At 28.1% G+C, this 20,000-nt stretch overlaps 1 protein-coding gene across 2 annotated transcripts in view; it reads left to right on the top strand.

The window, feature by feature from the left end:
- Window positions 1-20,000, top strand: part of LOC101235649 (serine/threonine-protein phosphatase 6 regulatory ankyrin repeat subunit A) — a 133,213-nt gene that overhangs the window by 24,160 nt on the left and 89,053 nt on the right. For both annotated transcript variants that reach the window (XM_065812258.1, XM_065812259.1), the window contains exons 6-9: window positions 2,989-3,090; window positions 13,442-13,543; window positions 13,826-13,924; window positions 16,728-16,826. In XM_065812258.1, the coding sequence (XP_065668330.1) occupies window positions 2,989-3,090; window positions 13,442-13,543; window positions 13,826-13,924; window positions 16,728-16,826 (402 nt within the window). The remainder of the gene's footprint in view (window positions 1-2,988; window positions 3,091-13,441; window positions 13,544-13,825; window positions 13,925-16,727; window positions 16,827-20,000) is intronic.

Here is a 20,000-nt window from a genome sequence, read left to right on the forward strand (position 1 = left end):
TTTTGAAAATATTAGGGACCTATTAAAATTCGAGGGTCTTGAGGGACCCCTTAAAATATTTTTTATTCAAAAAAATTTTAAATCTAGTGTTTTTGTATTAGATAGAACACATTAAGGGGGTCTCTGCATATATTTTTTAAAAATGTTGTTTTTTGGGACACCCTAATATATATATTATATATTATATATATATATTATATATTATATATATATATTATATATATGTATATATATATATATATTATATATATATTATATATTATATATATATATATATATATATATAAATATATATATATACACCAGGTCTATAAGTATGAAATTAGCGTTTTTTTTCTCAAAATAAAACACTATTTTCTAATGGAAAAGTAAAAAATATTTTATTCAAAGTATTTGCTATTCCTTTCAACACATTTTGACCACCTTCCTGGCAATTTGTGGGTACCATGCCAATAAAACTGGTCGTTTTTTGAGGCAAATCATTCGGAGACCCATTTTTTGACTTCTTCGTAGGAATTGAAGTGATGCTCATTCAATGTGTGTCCTATCGATGAAAACAAATGGTAGTCGGAAGGAGCCAAGTCTGGTGAATACGGCGAGTGAGGTAACTCTTCCCAGCCAAGTGATGTTATTGTTTCCTTGACCGCTTTTGCTGTATGACTTGGAGCATTATCATGCAACAAAATTACCTTTCTGTGTCTTCTGGCCCATTCTGGTCGTTTTTTGATCAATGCATGGTTCAAATTGATCATTTGTTGTCGGTAGCGTTGCGTATCGACAGTTTCGCCAGGTTTTAGAAGTTCATGATACACCACTACCTTCTGGTCCCACCAAACACAGCATTGTCTTTTTTCCGAACCGATCAGGCTTTGCAGTCGATGTTGATGCTTATCCTGGATTTACCCATGATCTTTTACATTTGGGTTTCTTAAAATAAATCCATTTTTCATCACCAGTCACAATTCGATGCAATACTGATTTCCTTGTCGTAATAAATAGATTATCGTGTCGTAACAGCAACATTTCACATGTGGTTTTTCGCTTTTCCATCTGCCTGTCATTCAATTCATGTTGCACCCATTTCCCGCACTTTTGGATCTTTCCCATAGCTTTTAAACGGTCAGAAATTGCTGGTTGTGAAACATTTAACATTTCTGCCATTTGTTTTTGACTTATATAAGTGTCATCTTCATTTAGTATTACTTGCAATTCTGTTTCTTCAAACTTTTTTGGTGGTCTTCCATATTCTTCATTTTGCACATCAAAATCATTATCTCTGAACCGTTGAAGCCATCTTTTGCATGTTGCTTCCGATAGAGCATGATCACCATCAGCTTCGACAAGCATTTGATGTGATTTGGCAGCACTTTTCTTCAAATGAAAACAAAAAATTAGTGCTTTCTGCAAATCATCATTTTCTGGTACAAAATTCAGCATTTTTAACACGATTAAAAAATATGATGTTGTTTATACAATGACTTGATGTTTACTAAATATGTTTGACAGATGTCATAGCAACAAAATTAAAAAAAAATTAAGACCGGTTCACAACAAATGTTCTCCATCGGTACATATGTAACTCGACGCTCACTTCATGCTTATAGACCTGATATATATATATATATATATATATATATATATATATATATATATATATATATATATATATATATATATATATATATATATATATATATATATATATATATATATATATATATATGTATGTATATATATAAAACAGTTTACTATGAACAACAGTAGAAAGTTTACCTGGTCTAGACTCATAGTGGACTACATAGAACTATTCATGATAGGACTCCAATATGTGGTTTGATGGTAGGGCATTTAGCAGATGGTTTCTGGAGATATACTTGCTTGTTGCTATTTCAAAAAGCAGAACAACTTTGGCGATTGTTGATAATCTTACTTCTCATTTTTTCCTGAAGTTATTTAATCTATAATTCAAAATGACATCAATTTTATAACTCTGCCCTCAAATGCAATCTGTGCTAGTCAATAAATTTTGATATTTTGATAAATAAATTTATTTATTTATCAAAATATTATATCAAAGAGACTTTTCCAAAAGAAGATCTACATACACTTTTAAACAAGTTAAATAACAGTTTTTGTTAAGTGGTATTAATTTGTGGATTTCAAGCAATAGTGATCTACCCTATGAACAAAGCTAAGGTGATAAAATGATATCCAGGATAAAATAAAGACTCTAGTGGGGAAAGATACTGTAACAGTTCTTAACAAATTTGTCTTAGATATTTTTAAAAAAATCCAAGACTAGGCACAAATCCACTTGCATAACGCAAAACGCATGGTTTAAAGATGAAACTAGGAAAAATAGTTCAATTCATAGAGGAGCCAATATCAAATTCAACAGAACTCAAAAATAGTAATAATGAATAACAATGCTTATGCTCATTTAAATCAGAAAATTAAGGTATTTACTACATAGTGCTGATCAGGCCTAAGACATTTCCAGATGAAAGTACAATGTTCTTTTAAACACAAGGTAGCAATTAGGCCATTTCTATAATGCAAAATTGCTTAATTTAAAAGCATTCATAATCACCCCTGTTAATGTATGTATATATATAGAATCATAAAGGGACGATAAGTACCTTACTATAATACTATTATTTAAAAACTTTGGCATACAAAATTCGCCGAATGGTCACACATGAGCAGTGAGCGCCTAAGGGCAGAAATGAAGTTCATTAGAATAAAGATAAGTACCTTACTATTATGATAAAGAGTACAGAGGAAAGTTCTGGAAAACATTTTTGCAAGAGTTTGGCAAAAGCGTTTTTTAGTTCACAAGAAATAAAATTGTTGATTTGTTTCTTTGTATTTTTTAATTAACTATATTTATCAAAGTTACCATTAAGTAGTTGTTTTGCCTTAATCTTTATGGTTGTTTTTTTTTTTTTTTTTGCTTAACATTTTTAGTTGGATGCATTTAATTTTTAGTTGGATGGACAAACTTCCCTTCATATTGCTGTAGCAGAATCTGATGTAGATTCTGTTGAATACTTAATAAATGAAAATGCTTCTGGATCTATCAAAGATAAGGTAAATCTTCTGTTTTTGTAACCTCTTTATAATAATATATTATTAATCCTTTAAAAAAATCTGATATTTTATTGGGTATTGTATATATATTTTTATCTATAATATTATTTTATTTTTTTCTACAAAAATCTATAGTAAATATACAAATATATATAGTAGATATATATACCGGCTAGCTACATGGAATTGATATATATATATATATATATATATATATATATATATATATATATATATATATATATATATATATATATATATAAACTTGCAAATAACTAACGTTCAAATTACCTGCTAATGTTAATTTGTTTTCAGATTTTCTTTCAAATAAATTAAGAAGTTTGATAATATCCAATTAATGTTGAATTTTTTTTTTTATTATCAAAACAAATTTTAAACAATATTAAAAAAAAATTGAACTGAATACTTAATACTAAAAGAAATCATTTCATTAATGCTATTGAAAAATGAAAGCTTTGTTTGTCTCTTTTTTCTTCATTTGTCAATTTGCCTTCATTAAGACGGATTGATGTTTGGTGTTTTTATTACAACTCAATAAAAGAAAGGAAAAAAAAAATTGTTAAGCGTGCAATTGATAATTTATAATAAATTTATAAATAATTTTACCAATAAATTTATAAATAATTTAAAAATAATTCAATCAATGCAATGCTTTTCATTGGCGGGAAAAAGCTACAAATAAAAAATAAATGAAAAGAATAAGTATAAAAAAAAAATAAATGGTACAGAATATGCTTTTACTTACATACAAAAATTTTAAATATTTATTTATATTTCTGATTTTAATAAGCAGAGATATAAAATATTTTTTTATATTTCTGATTTTAATAAGCAGTGATATAAAATATTTTTTTATATTTCTGATTTTAATAAGCAGAGATATAAAATATTTTTTTATATTTCTGATTTTAATAAGCAGAGACATAAAATATTTTTTTATATTTCTGATTTTAATAAGCAGAGATATAAAATATTTTTTTATATTTCTGATTTTAATAAGCAGAGATATAAAATATTTTTTTATATTTCTGATTTTAATAAGCAGAGACATAAAATATTTTTTTATATTTCTGATTTTAATAAGCAGAGATATAAAATATTTTTTTATATTTCTGATTTTAATAAGCAGAGATATAAAATATTTTTTTATATTTTTCTGATTTTAATAAGCAGAGATATAAAATATTTTTTATCGCTGCTCATTTGAAAAACTGTAAAAATTAGTTATAACTTTAATAACATTTGCACGCAAATTTTTTACTATTTAAACTTGATACTTTATACTAAGAAGGGGTGTACACTTTGACTTTTGATCGGTTGTCAAAAGGGTGATTGAAAGTAACCAGTTTGTTAATTTTTGACGCTCTTTGATTTTTTTGAATTGCCCATTGCTGTTTTTTTATAGAATTTTATGCATTCAACGGAGCTCTCACATATTCTAGTCATTTTTCATTATAGGGCTAAGTGTAGACTAAAAATATTTTGCGTAAATAAGTGTTATTGTAAACTATTGATAACATTGTGGCAATGTATATTAAATCTACTACTCCTGCAGAACTAACTAGTATAAAAAAGTGATTCTAACATTGAGCAACTTTGGCAAATTATCAAGTTCAAAAATGAAAAACTCCTCCTAAGATGTATCTATTGACCTCTAGATAATAACGATGATACCCTCATGAAAATAATTTCTTCAATCAAAGTCGCAAAATAAAATCTTTCGAAACTAGGCTGCGCATCCATGCTCTAATATGGTGACTTTAACTTTAGCCACACAACATAAGATGATCTTGGAATTGATGACAGTACACAAGTTGTAGCGCATATTAACAAAGAATGACCTAGTGACACCAAGTTTCAACAATGCTTAGATGAGCATTTTTTTGCTCATATGATATCATTCCCAACTTATCATAACTCAAGAAACAAACCACCGGGTAATATTCTTGACCTTGTCATAACTGATAAACCAAACTGATTTAGAGACCTCAAAAAGGATAATCTGATTGGAGACACACCCAAGGGTAAAGCTCATTTCCTAATCACTGGACATTTCGAAACTATGAATTTTGAAGTACCAGTTACATTTCATTCATGTTATATTTGGAGCAAAGCGAACTATCAAAAAATATCAAAATATATCATGGATTAAAATTGGAACAAAAACTTTACTAATCATTCAGCAAACTTTAACTATCAACTACTTGTAAATAAATATATGGAAGCTGTGTGCAAATATATTCCAGTGACTTCTGTTCCATTCAAAAGAACCTTGGACCACAGCTGAAGTTAAAGAAGCAGTTTTTCAAAAATATAATCTCTGGAGGCAATATGTCGCTTCTGGAACAAAAACACACAAAACACTCAGGAGTAAGCATAAAACAGTCTGTAAACATGTTTCAAAGGTAATAAAAATAGCTATTCAAAGATACAAACATAAGTTAGCTAGTATTTTCAAAAACAAGCCAAAGAAGCTTTATGACCACATCAAACAAAAAAAAGAAACTAATAACTTACTTCAAGCTCTTGAAGATGACAATAAAAACATAGTAACTGATGGTGCTGTAATTTCAGATATTCTGAACGATTACTTTCATTCTGTATTCGTTACCGAAAAACCAGATTTGCTGACGACATACACCCATATGTATTATGTAACTGTGCCTCAGCATTTGCAATTCTATTAGCTATGATCTACCGAGAATCAATTTGCAATTCACAGGTTCTAGAGCTCTGGAAGAGATCAAATTTTTCTCCAATTTTTAAACAAGGCAACAAGCAGAACCAAGCCAATTATAGACCAGTCTCACTAACATTGGTACCCTGCAAAATTATAGAAGGTATTATACATGAAAAAATCATAAATCACTGTCTTAGCACTAACCTAATATCCAAAGAACAGCATGGATTTCTTTATAGTAAAGGAAGCACATCGAACTTACTTTAAACTCGGGATAAACTAACAGAAGCAATGCATCAAGGCTTTGCCGCTGGTATCATCTTCACTGACTTTGCTAAAGTTCCACATGTCAGACTTTTACACAAACTTAAAGCCTATGGTATAAACGACTTGGTCTTGGACCGGATAGCAAACTAGCTAACAAATCATTATCAACAAGTTGTAATTAGCAAGCATAAATCTAAATGGAAATATGTAACAAATAGGGTACCCCAGCGCTCTGTACTTGGTTCGCTTTTTTTATTTTATATATAAACGATCTGCCAGACTATATTACTCATCACATAAAGATTTATGCTGACAATTGCAAAATTTAATCTCTGATTTATCTTGAAATCAGCGATTTCAAGATAAATCAGCGTTACACTATCAAAAAGTTATTCAGAAGTTTGATAGGATTTTGAAAAAATGTTGTGTGATATTCTTCATGACTTAAGTCGCCGATCTCAACAAACATACTGTAAAGCCATTAAAACACAATGCATAAAAAATTATATTGAAAACTTTTGTTGTCATCAAGCTAAATGCAAATGAATATAGCTCATTTTCTTGCTTTTTTACAAAAAAGTTTCATTTTACAAGTTAAATATTGATTTTGATTGTTAAAATAACAAAGTTTATATTAGTTTAAAAATTTTTTCTTTTCTTTATTAATATTCTTTGGTTATTTAACTGCGCATTGAAAAAGTAATGAAGACTATTAAAAAAATATTTCTATGATACTAATAAAAAAATATATTTTGAGATATAAAAGAATAAAAACTTTAGGTTAAACAAAAATATGCGCAACATTTCTGTTCAATTAGACTTTCAAGCTAAGTGCTAATGACAAAACTACTCTTTGAAACAGCCATGAAGTAGCGAGCATGATAAAGAGATACAATATTAGCAGATGCTAATTTTGCAATTAGAGGGGTTAGAATGTTCTCCAGAATTTTTAAATATTAGAACTACAGATACCATTTTCCAGCAGGCAGGAAAACAAGATTTAGCCAAATCTGGTTAACTTGTTTAATTGAAGTGGAAGGAAGTGAATGGCCATAGGATTCAAGAGTTGAATTAGAAGAAAAGTTCTTTCCAAATAGTTCTGCTTTATGTATATATTAAGAGAGGTAATAAGATCAGTCCTATGAATAAGAGATGGAATGTTAGACCTACTCTTGTTAACGATGTGTTAAAAATTTTCCAAAAGTATCTGGAGCCTAATTTCTGTGATAAAATACGAGATTAAGTGAGCTGAGAATAATGGAGCTTAGCATCTGACAGCACCTTTTTACATCAATTTCTAACAAAAATAAATAGCTGTTTGTTCTCAAGAAAATTGCTTTTTTGAAAAAGATGAAAATAATGGTTACGATTAGATATAGCAGCTGCACAAGAGGGTAAAAACTATTGAGTAGAAGGCTTGACTTCATTTATCGTGATGATCCAGAATCTGACCTGACCTGAAGTTATTAAATGGAGCTAATTCCTGCAAACAGTACTTTAAAACATTTGGTAATATATATTGAAATTGTGTTAGGAAAAATATTGCATCTAACAAAATACTAGAGGTAAAGGTGAGCGTAGGTTTTATAGTTGGTGTCTAGTTAGTTAAAGAGCTTGCACTGCATTAAAACAGATTTAAACATTTAAACAGAACATTTAAGCAAAACACATACATACATAAAGTAACTTATGAGTGAACCAACACCACCCCAGAGGTCATACAGAGCACAAATGTACATACATATAAACATAAACAGACAGAACATAAACATACAGATAGCAACTAGTAGGTGAGTCAACACCTATTAGTTGCTTAAATTCACCTTTGTAAATAAATTTAAAGGAAGCCATTTCTAGCCTCAATGGGTTTATGCAATAATATTTTATAATTATTGTTTCTTTCTAACCGCTTTATTAAAGTCATCCTTGAAGGCCAACCCTCTTCTTTATTTTCATTAACTTCTGGGGTGCCTCAAGGTTTTATCCTCGATCCTATTTTGTTTCTTATCTACATTAATGATCTTCTCGACAACCTTACATCAAATGTAGCTCTTTTTGCTGAAAACTCAACTTTATAGTCCTGCCTTGACAAAAAGTTGTCTCTTTTTTTATCGCTTAGAACAGGCTCCCGATCTTGAATCTGATCTCACTTCTGTAACTGATTGGGACTCAATGTGGCTTGTAAATTTTAACTCCAACAAAACTCAGTTATTTACTGCAAACAACTATTGCAGTACTGTTGACATTCCTATATTGATGAATGGCAACCCTCTTAATGAGTCCTACTACTGACCTTTCGTGAAAATCATATATACAACTGATTGCTAAATTAGTATCTGCTAAGGCTGCTTCTCTTTATTGTGCTTGCCATTTATTGCAAATCTCTTATTCGTCCCTGTATGGAATACTGCTGTTATATTTGGGTTGGTTTTTCTAATTATGCTCTTTCTCTTCTAGACATGGTCCAAAAACGCATGGTAATCATTGTTGGACTTGGTCTATCTGCTAAATTTTAGCCTCTTTGCTATCGTTGTAAAGTTGCATCTCTTTTTCTTTTCTACAAATACTATCATGGCCGCTGCTCAAAGGAGCTATCATGTCTAGTTCCATTAACTAAAACTCATTCTTGTTTGACTCGTCATTCAGTAAAGTCTCATTTGTTCACTGTATCAGTCCCTGCATGATTTAAAAACTTTTGTCTAGTTTTTTTCCTTGCACCTCAACCCTTCAAAACTCTCTCCAATCTTCATATTTTCCTGACTCATACAACTATTAACTTTTCAAGTCTTCTCTCAACCATTTCCTTGCTCTATAACTCTCTTCTTTTTTTCTAGTATCTTCTAACTTAATTGTGGTTACTCGCAGCTTTCCTGGGAGTGAATCAGAATAATAATAAAAAATACAATGAAATGCATGGTATATATATATATATATATATATATATATATATATATATCAGGCCTTGTTACGAGATTTCGCTGCATAGCGAAAACGCGTAACGCATTTTTAAGTAACTCGACTCAGCAAATATATTTTGCATCGTTAGAAGTTATATTGCGTCACTAGCGTCTTTTCAAGTACTGCATTGTAATTAAAGTTATTTTATTAACGCGTTAAAAATCATACAGTTTGTTTTTTTCTCACTATAACAAAAGTTACAAATAAAATCTAAGTTCTTATTTAAAAAATCATTTTTATTATGTTTTTCAAATAAGAACTAAATTTTATTTTGAAAAAAAAATATTTTTTTCATGAAATGTAATATGTTTGTTTATTTTCTTATGATTTTTACAGTTGGTTATTTTATTAACTGTTAATAAATTTTTTCTTATTTAATTTGTGAACTCTTTTTAATAATGTTTTTAAACAATAAAGAGTTTTTTTTTGTTATTTATCAGTTACCGATAACATATTCGTGATCATAATTTATTTTCATAAATTAAACGAACGTCTTTAAAACTTTATGTTATTGAATTAACAATAAACAAAATATCTTATTACTAAAATATTTACATCAAAATAAATCGTGCATTTTTTAAACTATTATGACTAAAAATAATTTTTATATTTAAAAGGAATTTATATATTTAGTTCCTTAAGATAAAACTTAAAACACTTTATTTTTTTTAACTAATTTTTAGCAACAACAACAAAAATTATGAAACAAACTGTTTCTTTAACAAAAAAGCTATTAGTTTACAATTGCAGTTAAATGCTTTTACTTACAACTTTATTTCTTCTGAATAAACGTTACGTTACGTCACATTAACGACAATCAAAAGATAATCTAAATAATCTAAAAGATATAAGTTTTTGCGTAGCGCAAAACTGCTGAACGCGTAGGCAAATCGCCTTTTCGCAAGCAAAATGCAAGCTGCATAACGCTTCTTAACAAGGCCTGATATATATATATATATATATATATATATATATATATATATATATATATATATATATATATATATATATATATATATATATATATATATATATATATATATATATACAACCCTCGGAATTAGGGTTGGCATTCAGCATTAAAAAATACAATGAAATGCATGGTATATATATATATATATATATATATATATATATATATATATATATATATATATAGATATATGCATACAACCCTCGGAATTAGGGGCAGCATAACCGCTGACCTTAAAGTGTTTGAGGTTGGCAAAAAATTGCAGACCTCATTTCCATGTTTTATGGTAAGACCTATGCACCAGCATAAATTTTTTTGCCGACCTGATGCCGACTTTTAAAAGATTGAGGTCAGCAAATTATTGTCAACCTCATTTTTCCTAATTCCAAGGGTTGATATTTATATATATATTAGGGTGCTTCATATTTTATCAATTTTTGAAATTGAACTCGCAAATCATTTTATAAATTTTAAAAAATCTTTAATAATATCAATAATAAGGGCAAATCTATAATTCCACCTCTCTTGTATGGTTCAGACTTTGTCACCTCACCTAAAGACAAAGCCGAACTGTTTGCTAAAAACTTTTCATCAATATCATCTCTTGATTCCACTAATTGCGTTCTACCTGATATTGCCAACAAACAGGTTGATCCATTGCTTGACATTCATATCACTCCAGCATCTGTTTCTAAAGTGATCTCCTGCCTAGACTCTTCTACAGCTTGTGGCCCAGACAACATACCTGTTATTGTCTTGCAGAAGTGTTCTCTGGAGCTGTCGTCTATACTCTCAAAACTATTCAACAAGTGCTTATCAGAGTCTTGTTTTCCAGCCTGCTGGAAAGCCGCATCTGTTATCCCTATCTTCAAAAATTCTGGGGAGCGATCTGATTCGTCTAACTACCGTCCCATAAGTCTTCTTCCTATCATAAGCAAGGTTTTTGAATCTTTAATTAACAAACACTTAATTTCTCATCTTGAATCTAATAACTTACTTTCTGACCATCAATATGGATTTCGATCTTCTCGTTCTACAGCTGATTTGCTAACAGTAATAACTGACAGGTTTTATCGTGCATTAGATGAAGGTGGAGAGGTTAAGGCCATCGCTCTTGACATTTCAAAAGCGTTTGATAAAGTTTGGCATGCTGGTCTTCTCCATAAGCTTTCTTCTTATGGTGTATCCGGCAACATCTTTAAGATCATTGAATCCTTCCTTTCCAATCGTAGCATAAAAGTTGTCCTCGATGGACAACACTCTTCTTCTTATTCTGTAACTTCAGGGGTTCCTCAAGGTTCTATCCTTGGCCCTATACTCTTTTTAATTTACATTAACGATCTTCCAGATATTCTCACATCTAAGGTGGCATTGTTTGCTGATGATACTATCATTTATTCTTGTCGTGATAAGAAACCAACACCCTCTGATTGCCTGGAGGGGGCATTTGAGCTTGAAAAGGATCTCACTTCTGCTACAGCATGGGGCTCACAGTGGCTGGTGAACTTTAATTCAGATAAAACTCAATTTTTTTCAGCCAATCGTTATCGCAATAATTTAGATCTTCCTATATTTATGAACGGTGATGTACTCGATGAGTCACCTACTCTCCATCTTCTAGGATTAACTCTTACTTCCAATCTTTCTTGGAAACCATATATCAAATCGGTTGCAAAATTAGCATCTGCTAAGGTTGCATCTCTTTATCGAGCTTGCCACTTTCTTACTCTGGATTCAATTCTCTATCTCTATAAATCTCAAATCCGGCCTTGTATGGAATACTGTTGCCATATCTGGGGCGGATCTTCTAATGATGTCCTTTCTCTTTTAGACAAGGTGCAAAAACGCATTGTAAACGTAGTTGGACCTGCTCTTACAGCCAACCTCCAACCATTATCACATCGTCGTAATGTTGCTTCTCTTTCTCTTTTCTACAAATACTATAATGGGCACTGCTCTAAAGAGCTAGCGTTTCTTGTGCCATCTACTAAAATTCATTCTCGAGTTACTCGTCATTTAATTAAGTGTCATCCTTTTTCTGTGACTGTTCCTAAGTGCTCCAAAAATGCTTATTCGTCTAGTTTTTTTCCTCGAACATCAGTTCTTTGGAATTCGCTTCCTTCATCTTGCTTTCCTGATTCATATAATTTGCAATCTTTTAAATCGTCCGTCAATCGTTATCTTGCTCTACAACCTTCATCTTTTCTCTTACAGTAACTTCCAACTTTAATTAGTGGCTACTTGCAGCCTTGTTGGAAGCGAAGATGTATAAAAAAAAAAAAAAAAAAAAAAAAAAAAAATTGACCATTTATATGAAAATAAGTTTGAGCAAAAAAAAGCTATATTTGTATATATATAAATATAAATATATATATATATATATATATATATATATATATATATATATATATATATATATATATATATATATATATATATATATATATATATATAATTTTTAGGGTCCCCATCTGTTCAAATTTGGGCAAAATGTTCAGTGTTTTAAATGCCTGGCAGGGACCTTAAGGTTTATCTTATAAAATTTTATATTCTTTTTAAATAATATATGATGGATTAGATATTAATTACATAAAAGAAGCATGTTGAAAAATTAAGAAATCATTCTACAGAATCTTCTAAAATTGGTTATAACTCGGAGGTGTATCTTAATTTTTTCAACATGCTCCTTTTATGAAATTAACATGCAATCTAACATATATTATTTGAAAGAATAAAAAATTATATAGGATAAATTTTAAGGTTCCCAACAGGCTCTTAAAACACCCAACATTTTTGCTCAAAGTTGAACTGGCGAGGACCCTAAAAATTATATATATATATTTATGCTCAAACTTATTTTCATATAAATGGTCAATTTATAAATCGATTCGCGAATTTAATTTCAAAAATTGATAAAACATAAAACACCCTAATATATATATATATATATATATATATATATATATATATATATATATATATATATATATATATATATATATATATATATATATATATATATATATTTATATATATATATATATATATATATATATATATATATATATATATATATATAAAGTATAAATCGAACACTATACTATACATATTTCAAGTGTAACATATAAAATGTTTTGCTTGGTAAAATTATCAAACTTTGTTACATATAGCAATAAAAAATTGAGAAACCATGAATAATAAATATAACTTTTTTTCTTTTAATTTAATGTTTATAGTCCCAAATGTTTATGGTCCCAAACTTATGTCGTTTAAACAGTTTTTTATAATGTCATTTCGTTATTTAAATATGACATGGCTATTTTCTTATTTAAATACAACATTATATTAGAGTTTATATTTTTTAGGTAAGATGTCTTTACCAAGGCTAAAAAACTTCACCTGGATTACATATTGCATCTGTAACATGTATTTTAAAATGTATTGCTATTTAGAAATATCGAAATGCATTACATATTGCAACTGAAATTGGTAACATGGACATTATTGAATTGCTCATTGAGAAATGCCATATTGATATAAATGAGCTATCTAAGGTATGATGATGATGATAATGATGATGATAATGATGATGAAGATGGTGATGATGATGATGATGATGATGATGATGATGATGATGATGGTGATGGTGATGACGATGATGATGATAATGGTGATGATGATGATGATGATGAAGACGATGATGATGATGATGATGATGATGATGATGATGATGATGATGATGATGATGATGATGATGATGATGATGATGATGATGATGATGATGATGATGATGGTGATGATGATGATGATGATGATAATGATGATTTTTTTTATAGGATGGAAGTACATTAGTTCATTTAGCAGCAAAGTCTGGACATATTCGAGCAATGCTTTATTTTATCCAAAAAGGCATTGCAGTTAAAACTCCAAATAAGGTAGGTTAAAGTTTGGTAGTATATAAACATTTTTATTTAAAATTTTGTAAAAATATAAAAAAAAAAGAGGGTGTATGTAAAGAGAGTAATAATAACTCACTATATGATGTTACAATACTTATTGCAATCTTTTATAAAAACACATCTTTTAGGTGAAAGGGTACAAAATTAAATAAATCTCAACTGACATTGTGAGCTGCTTTATTTGTATTTTTTTGTTGTTTTGTTATCTACCTAATGAAATTAAAAGTACCCTTGTTTTTATGCATCAAATAAGCAGTATAATAAATAAACAGTATAACAAAGAATTTAACTCAAAAGTTGAAACCAAGCTGTGAAGCCCAAGTGAAAAAAAGAATAGAGTCTTATTATATGCTTATTTTAGATATACTTATAAGATTATAAAAAGAAAAGGAGTTGATTTTTTTATTCCTTTAACTATTTGTTTTTAAACACTTGTATGTAGTTTATTTGTAAACCATTGTTTTGTATTGTATTATATTAAACCAATCAGGTGATACTTGATAGTACCAAAGAATGAATGTTTGTGAATAAAAACTAGTAAATTTTTTTTTAGAATAAAGGTAATAGGATGTGACTTACTTAAATGAAAAATCATGTACAAACAAGGTTGATGGAACAAGTGGTGATAGCTTGCTTGAGCAGTGACCGTGTCAGAATAAGATTATGACAAATACAAATAAGAGAAGCAACTTTAGCAAACAAAGACTTTGCTATCGATTGAGGTGTGAAAAGTGAACATTCCATCAATATAGGAATATCAACAATATTAAAAAGTTGTTAGCAGTAAGTAACTGAGTTTTGTTTGGGTTAAAATTCACAAGCTAATGCAAACTCCAAGCTGTCACTGAAGTGAGATCAGATTCAAGCCATATGTTTTAAGAAATTTGAGTATTATTACTGTGGTATCTGTCCCGCATAAACCATTAAAAAGAGCTCATGAAGAAGACCAGCATGCCAAACCTATTCCCTTGCCACACCACATCTATCTAAAGCAAGATAAAACCTTTTTGTTTTTATTTCTTTCTGTTTGTACAAATTACAGTAGAACAAATAAATAAAAATTCTTGTTTATTTTTTAGCTAATTTACTCCCAACAAAACTGCAAACCACTATTTATGTTAGGAGTTACCTAAAAACAAAGAATTTTGTTGAAGAACAAAATAATAGTCAACAGGAGAATTGTTAAAAGTATGAGTCAGGAAAACAAGAAGATATGACAGAATTCCAAATCAACAATGTTTATGGAAAACACACTAGAATAAAAGGTTTTTGAGCATTATAGAACAGTTTCAGTAAAAGAATACATCATTGTTGAGTGTCAAGTCATTTAAAATGTTATTTTTTCAATAATATTTCAATTCACAATGTTATGAACTTTGATTGATGGAATGAATGAATAAGTTGAATGAAATTTTGAGATGATAGCTTGTTTGCACAGTGACCACAATAGAAGTTGTAGAAAAGAAAAAGAGATGCAACTTTACAACCATGGGAGAGAGGCTCTTAAGAACACTTTAACTAATTGGTACCTGAAATATTGTTTGGACGACAAACTTTAGAAAAACTGAGAAATAACTTATAAGATAATAATTTTAGAAAATTATAATTTTAACTGAAAATTAACAATCCATTTCTAAGAGAAATGGATTGATTCGAATGTTTGTTAAAAAAATAAAAATAGAAAAAATAGTAAATAAAAATAAATTAAGAACCTGTTTGTCAAAAAAAAAGTTATGATAAGTTTGATATATTTTCAAGTAATTTTAATTTATTTTTTATTTAATTTATTAATTTTTATTTAGAGTTATATGGTTATAGCCATATTTAAATCAATATATGACTTCCCTTTGTTAGTGACACTAATAAAGGTTCTCCAAGTTTCTAGAGCTAATTTCTGAGATTAAAAATTTGGAAATCTTACAATGACAAAAGAATTATTATTCTCAGAAGAGTTATTCTGGTAAAAAAAAGATTTAAAAAATAAATGATTACAGTTAATCAACAGCTCCAGCTTCATTAGATAGAAATTTGTTGATTAGAATTGAAATTGGTTTTAAACTGATGAGAAAAATATATAGTTCTATAAAAAAAGTTAAGAAGAAATCTTAATTGTTATTTCACCCTTTTCTACTTTTTTCACCCATGTTTTTTGGATTTTTTATTAAACCATTTAATTTCAGTAGTTTTTCCCACCTAACAGTTAAAAAAAAAGTTATTGTTTTTAACATTTTATGATTTTTGTTCAAGGTGTTTTGTAAAGTTCTCCATATCTTATTTTTATTTTTTAGATTTATATTTTGTACATTGTACATCATTTTACACATCTGTACATTATTTGTTTATTGTTCATCATTTTGTACATCTGTACATCATTTGTACATTGTTCATCATTTTGTACATCTGTACATCATTTATATGTACAGATGTACAAAATGATGTACATCATTATTATCATTTTGTACAATAAATATTCTTTTTGTATTTAGTTTAGTATGTTATATTTTTCTAATATTTACATTTTAAGAGCTGCTATTATTTTTAATAGTTCTTGTTATGTAAAGTCATTTTGATCAAGAATAAAGAACTCGATAAAATTATACTAAGATATTTTACAACATATGGCTATGACAAAAAAAGAAGAATTTTTTATTATGTTTTGTGTATTTGAAGAATAAATAAATGATGTACTTTTATTTTTAAAAGTTAAATTCAAGTTACAATAATTTTATAAAATGAACAATATGTTTAAAGATATTAAGTTTGTCTTTTATTCTTTTAGGAGGGAGCAGAAGCTCTACATGAAGCATGCAAACAAGGTCATTTAGGAGTTGTAAGAAAGCTCATTGCAAATGGAGCAAAAATAGAAAGATGCACCAAAGTAAGTGCTAAAATTATTTCAATCTAACCATTTACATATGTGTAAGTTTACCTTTAAAATACTATTTTTATAAAGATTTGTTATCTAATTATCATCATCATCATCATCATCATCATCATCATCATCATCATCATCATCATCATCATCATCATCATCATCATCATCATCATCATCATCATCATCATAATCATCACCATCATTATCATCATCATCATCATCATTATTATCATCATCATTGCTATCATTATCATTGTTATCATAAACATAAGATAAAAAATTGCTGACCTTGTTTCTATATCTTATGGTCAAACCTTTGTTTTACATTATTCTGCCAACCTGATGCCGACCTCACACAGATGTTCTTAAAAAAACAGAGCAATTATATATTAGTAGAAAATCACTTAACAAAATTTTTTTTCTTTTTACACTGTCTCATCCACAAAGATTCAACACAATATATATATATATATATATATATATATATATATATATATATATATATATATATATATAAATTATATATATATATATTTATATCTCTTACCGAAACTAACGAAAAAGAAAAACTTTCTGATCATGAAATGATTACTTGTAAATTCTCTATCAAAGAAAAGAGACGATCCAAAACTAAAAAAGCAAACAATGTTGGCAACAGTAGTAAACAGAGTTCTTTGGAATTGGCTTCCTTCATCTTGCTTTCCTGATTCATATAATTTGCAATCTTTTAAGTTGTCTGTTAATCGTTATCTTGCTCTACAATCTTCATCTTTTCTCTTTCAGTAACTTCCAACTTTAATTAGTGGCTGCTTGCAGCCTTGATGGAAGCAAAGATGTTTAAAAAAAAAAAAAATGCAAGAAATGGTTAATAAAACGAATAAGGAAATCAACAACAACAATCCATCTATTCACAATAACTGGTTAAGAAATTATAAATACACAGATGCAGTAAAAGAATATAATCATGAATGGAAAATATATGTTTGGTTTAAATGCCATGGTTTTAGTGAAAGCAAATGTAAAACACAATATAGCAAATTTAAAAAAATTAGAAATAAAAAAACATCAATATTAAGAAAACTAAAAGCTGATTACTATAAAATAAAAATTGATTCAGTCAAAAATGATCCTAAAGCTATGTGGAATTCGTTGAAGTATCTAACAACTATCAAACCATTAATTAAGTCAAATATAATGGATGATATTAAATTTGACGAAGAAAATGTTATTAGGAGTTTTCAAAGAAATGAAACAAATAAATCCACTCCAGATATAATGAATTTTTGATAGAAAGTATTATAGATATTGAAACATCAATTCATAATGATATGAGTTATAATGCTATGGAAAATTTATCACTAAATGATAATATTCCTTGTTTTTGTGAATTTATTCCTTTATCTATGGAAGACTTAAACGAAATAGTAAAACAATTACAAAACAAGAATTCAATGTGTGAGGGCTTAAATGTTATTATCTTCAAAAAATTATACTCATCATTTTCAAGTACTCTATTAAAAATTATTAATTTATCGTTAAAAACTGGGAAAGTTCCATCTAAATAGAAAAAATCAACAATCGTTCCAATTCCAAAGGTAATGTCACCAAAGTTACTACAAGACTTAAGACCAATTGATATGCTTCCTACTTATGAAAAAATATTAGAAATTGCTGTTCACAAGCAGTTGTCAAGTTATTTTGAAAGTAATAATATTTTTTATAATAATCAATTTGGTTTCAGAAAAAATAGATCGACTGAATCAGCTATTCAACTACTTCTTTCCAAATGGAGAACATCTTTAAATAACAATAAATTTGTTATAACAGTAATGCTAGATTTTAAAAGGGCATTTGAAACAGTTAACAGAAAGATTCTTATACAAAAGTTACAAGGTTATAAAGTTAAAGGTACAGTTCTCAATTGGATCGCAGACTATCTTTCAATGAGAACTCAAGTAGTCAAAATAAAAGGTGAAGAATCTGGAGAACTGGTTTGTGATATAGGGGTTCCACAGGGTAGTGTTCTTGGACCTCTTTTGTTTATTATCTACATGAACGATATTGCATCAAAAATTGAGTATTCTTTTGTAAATTTGTTTGCTGATGATACATTGGTTTGTATTGAGGGTACAAACTTTGAAAAAACTATTTTTAAATTAAATCAAGACTTAAAAATACTTTGTAAATGGCTAAGTAATAACAAACTTAAATTAAATACTCTTAAGTCCATGACCATGCTTATTATTAATTAAAAAAAAAAGAAAAAATAGTTTAATTAATCAAAACCATAACATAAAAGTTATATTGGATGACGTAGTCATTGAGTTTAGTGATAGCGTGAAATATCTAGGGATTATTATTGATTACCAACTTAATTTTACAGAACATATCAAATATATCTCAAATAAAACTGGGTATCTTGGTAGAATAAGCAAATCTTTAACTCAATGGACCAAAAAGATAATTTTTCAAACTATAATTGCTCCCCACTATGAATACTTCTATTTTTCTTGATATCAACACTAATAACTTAAATATCTTAGAAAAACTACAAAACAAAGCGATGAGATTTATATTAAAATGTGACTGGTTAACTCACAAAACAGAAATGTTGAAACTGCTTGGTTGGATAAGTATAAAAAATAGAATAATTTTTAAATCACTCTGTTTCATTCACAATGTTACATCAAAAATAAAATAATATATTTAAACAGTTCTATCCAAAAAATAGTGAGTTGCATCAACATTACACTAGACAAGCTAGTTATTTTCATAAAAGCAGCATATATAATAGAGCAGGGCAGAAGTCATTGTTCGTGTTTGGTTTGAAACTATACCAGGAAATAGCTTGTAAATTTTTTCAGCTGGACTATAAAAAATTCAAAAAAAAACTGCTTCAAACACCAAAGAATAATGAACTTATTTAGTGAACATTTATTTTGTAATAGCAAACATTTATTTTGTAAAAGTTACTTAACTAGCATTAAGTTGCTAAATAAATAAATAAATAAAATAAAATATATATATATATATATATATATATATATATATATATATATATATATATATATATATATATATATATATATATATATATATATATACTCTATATATATAAATTAGTAAAAACACTTATCTAATTTTTAGTTGTTTTCAACAGCATGTTTCACCATCAGT

This window comes from Hydra vulgaris, chromosome 12 (assembly GCF_038396675.1).
Source record: "Hydra vulgaris chromosome 12, alternate assembly HydraT2T_AEP".
Taxonomy (NCBI): Eukaryota; Metazoa; Cnidaria; class Hydrozoa; order Anthoathecata; family Hydridae; genus Hydra; species Hydra vulgaris.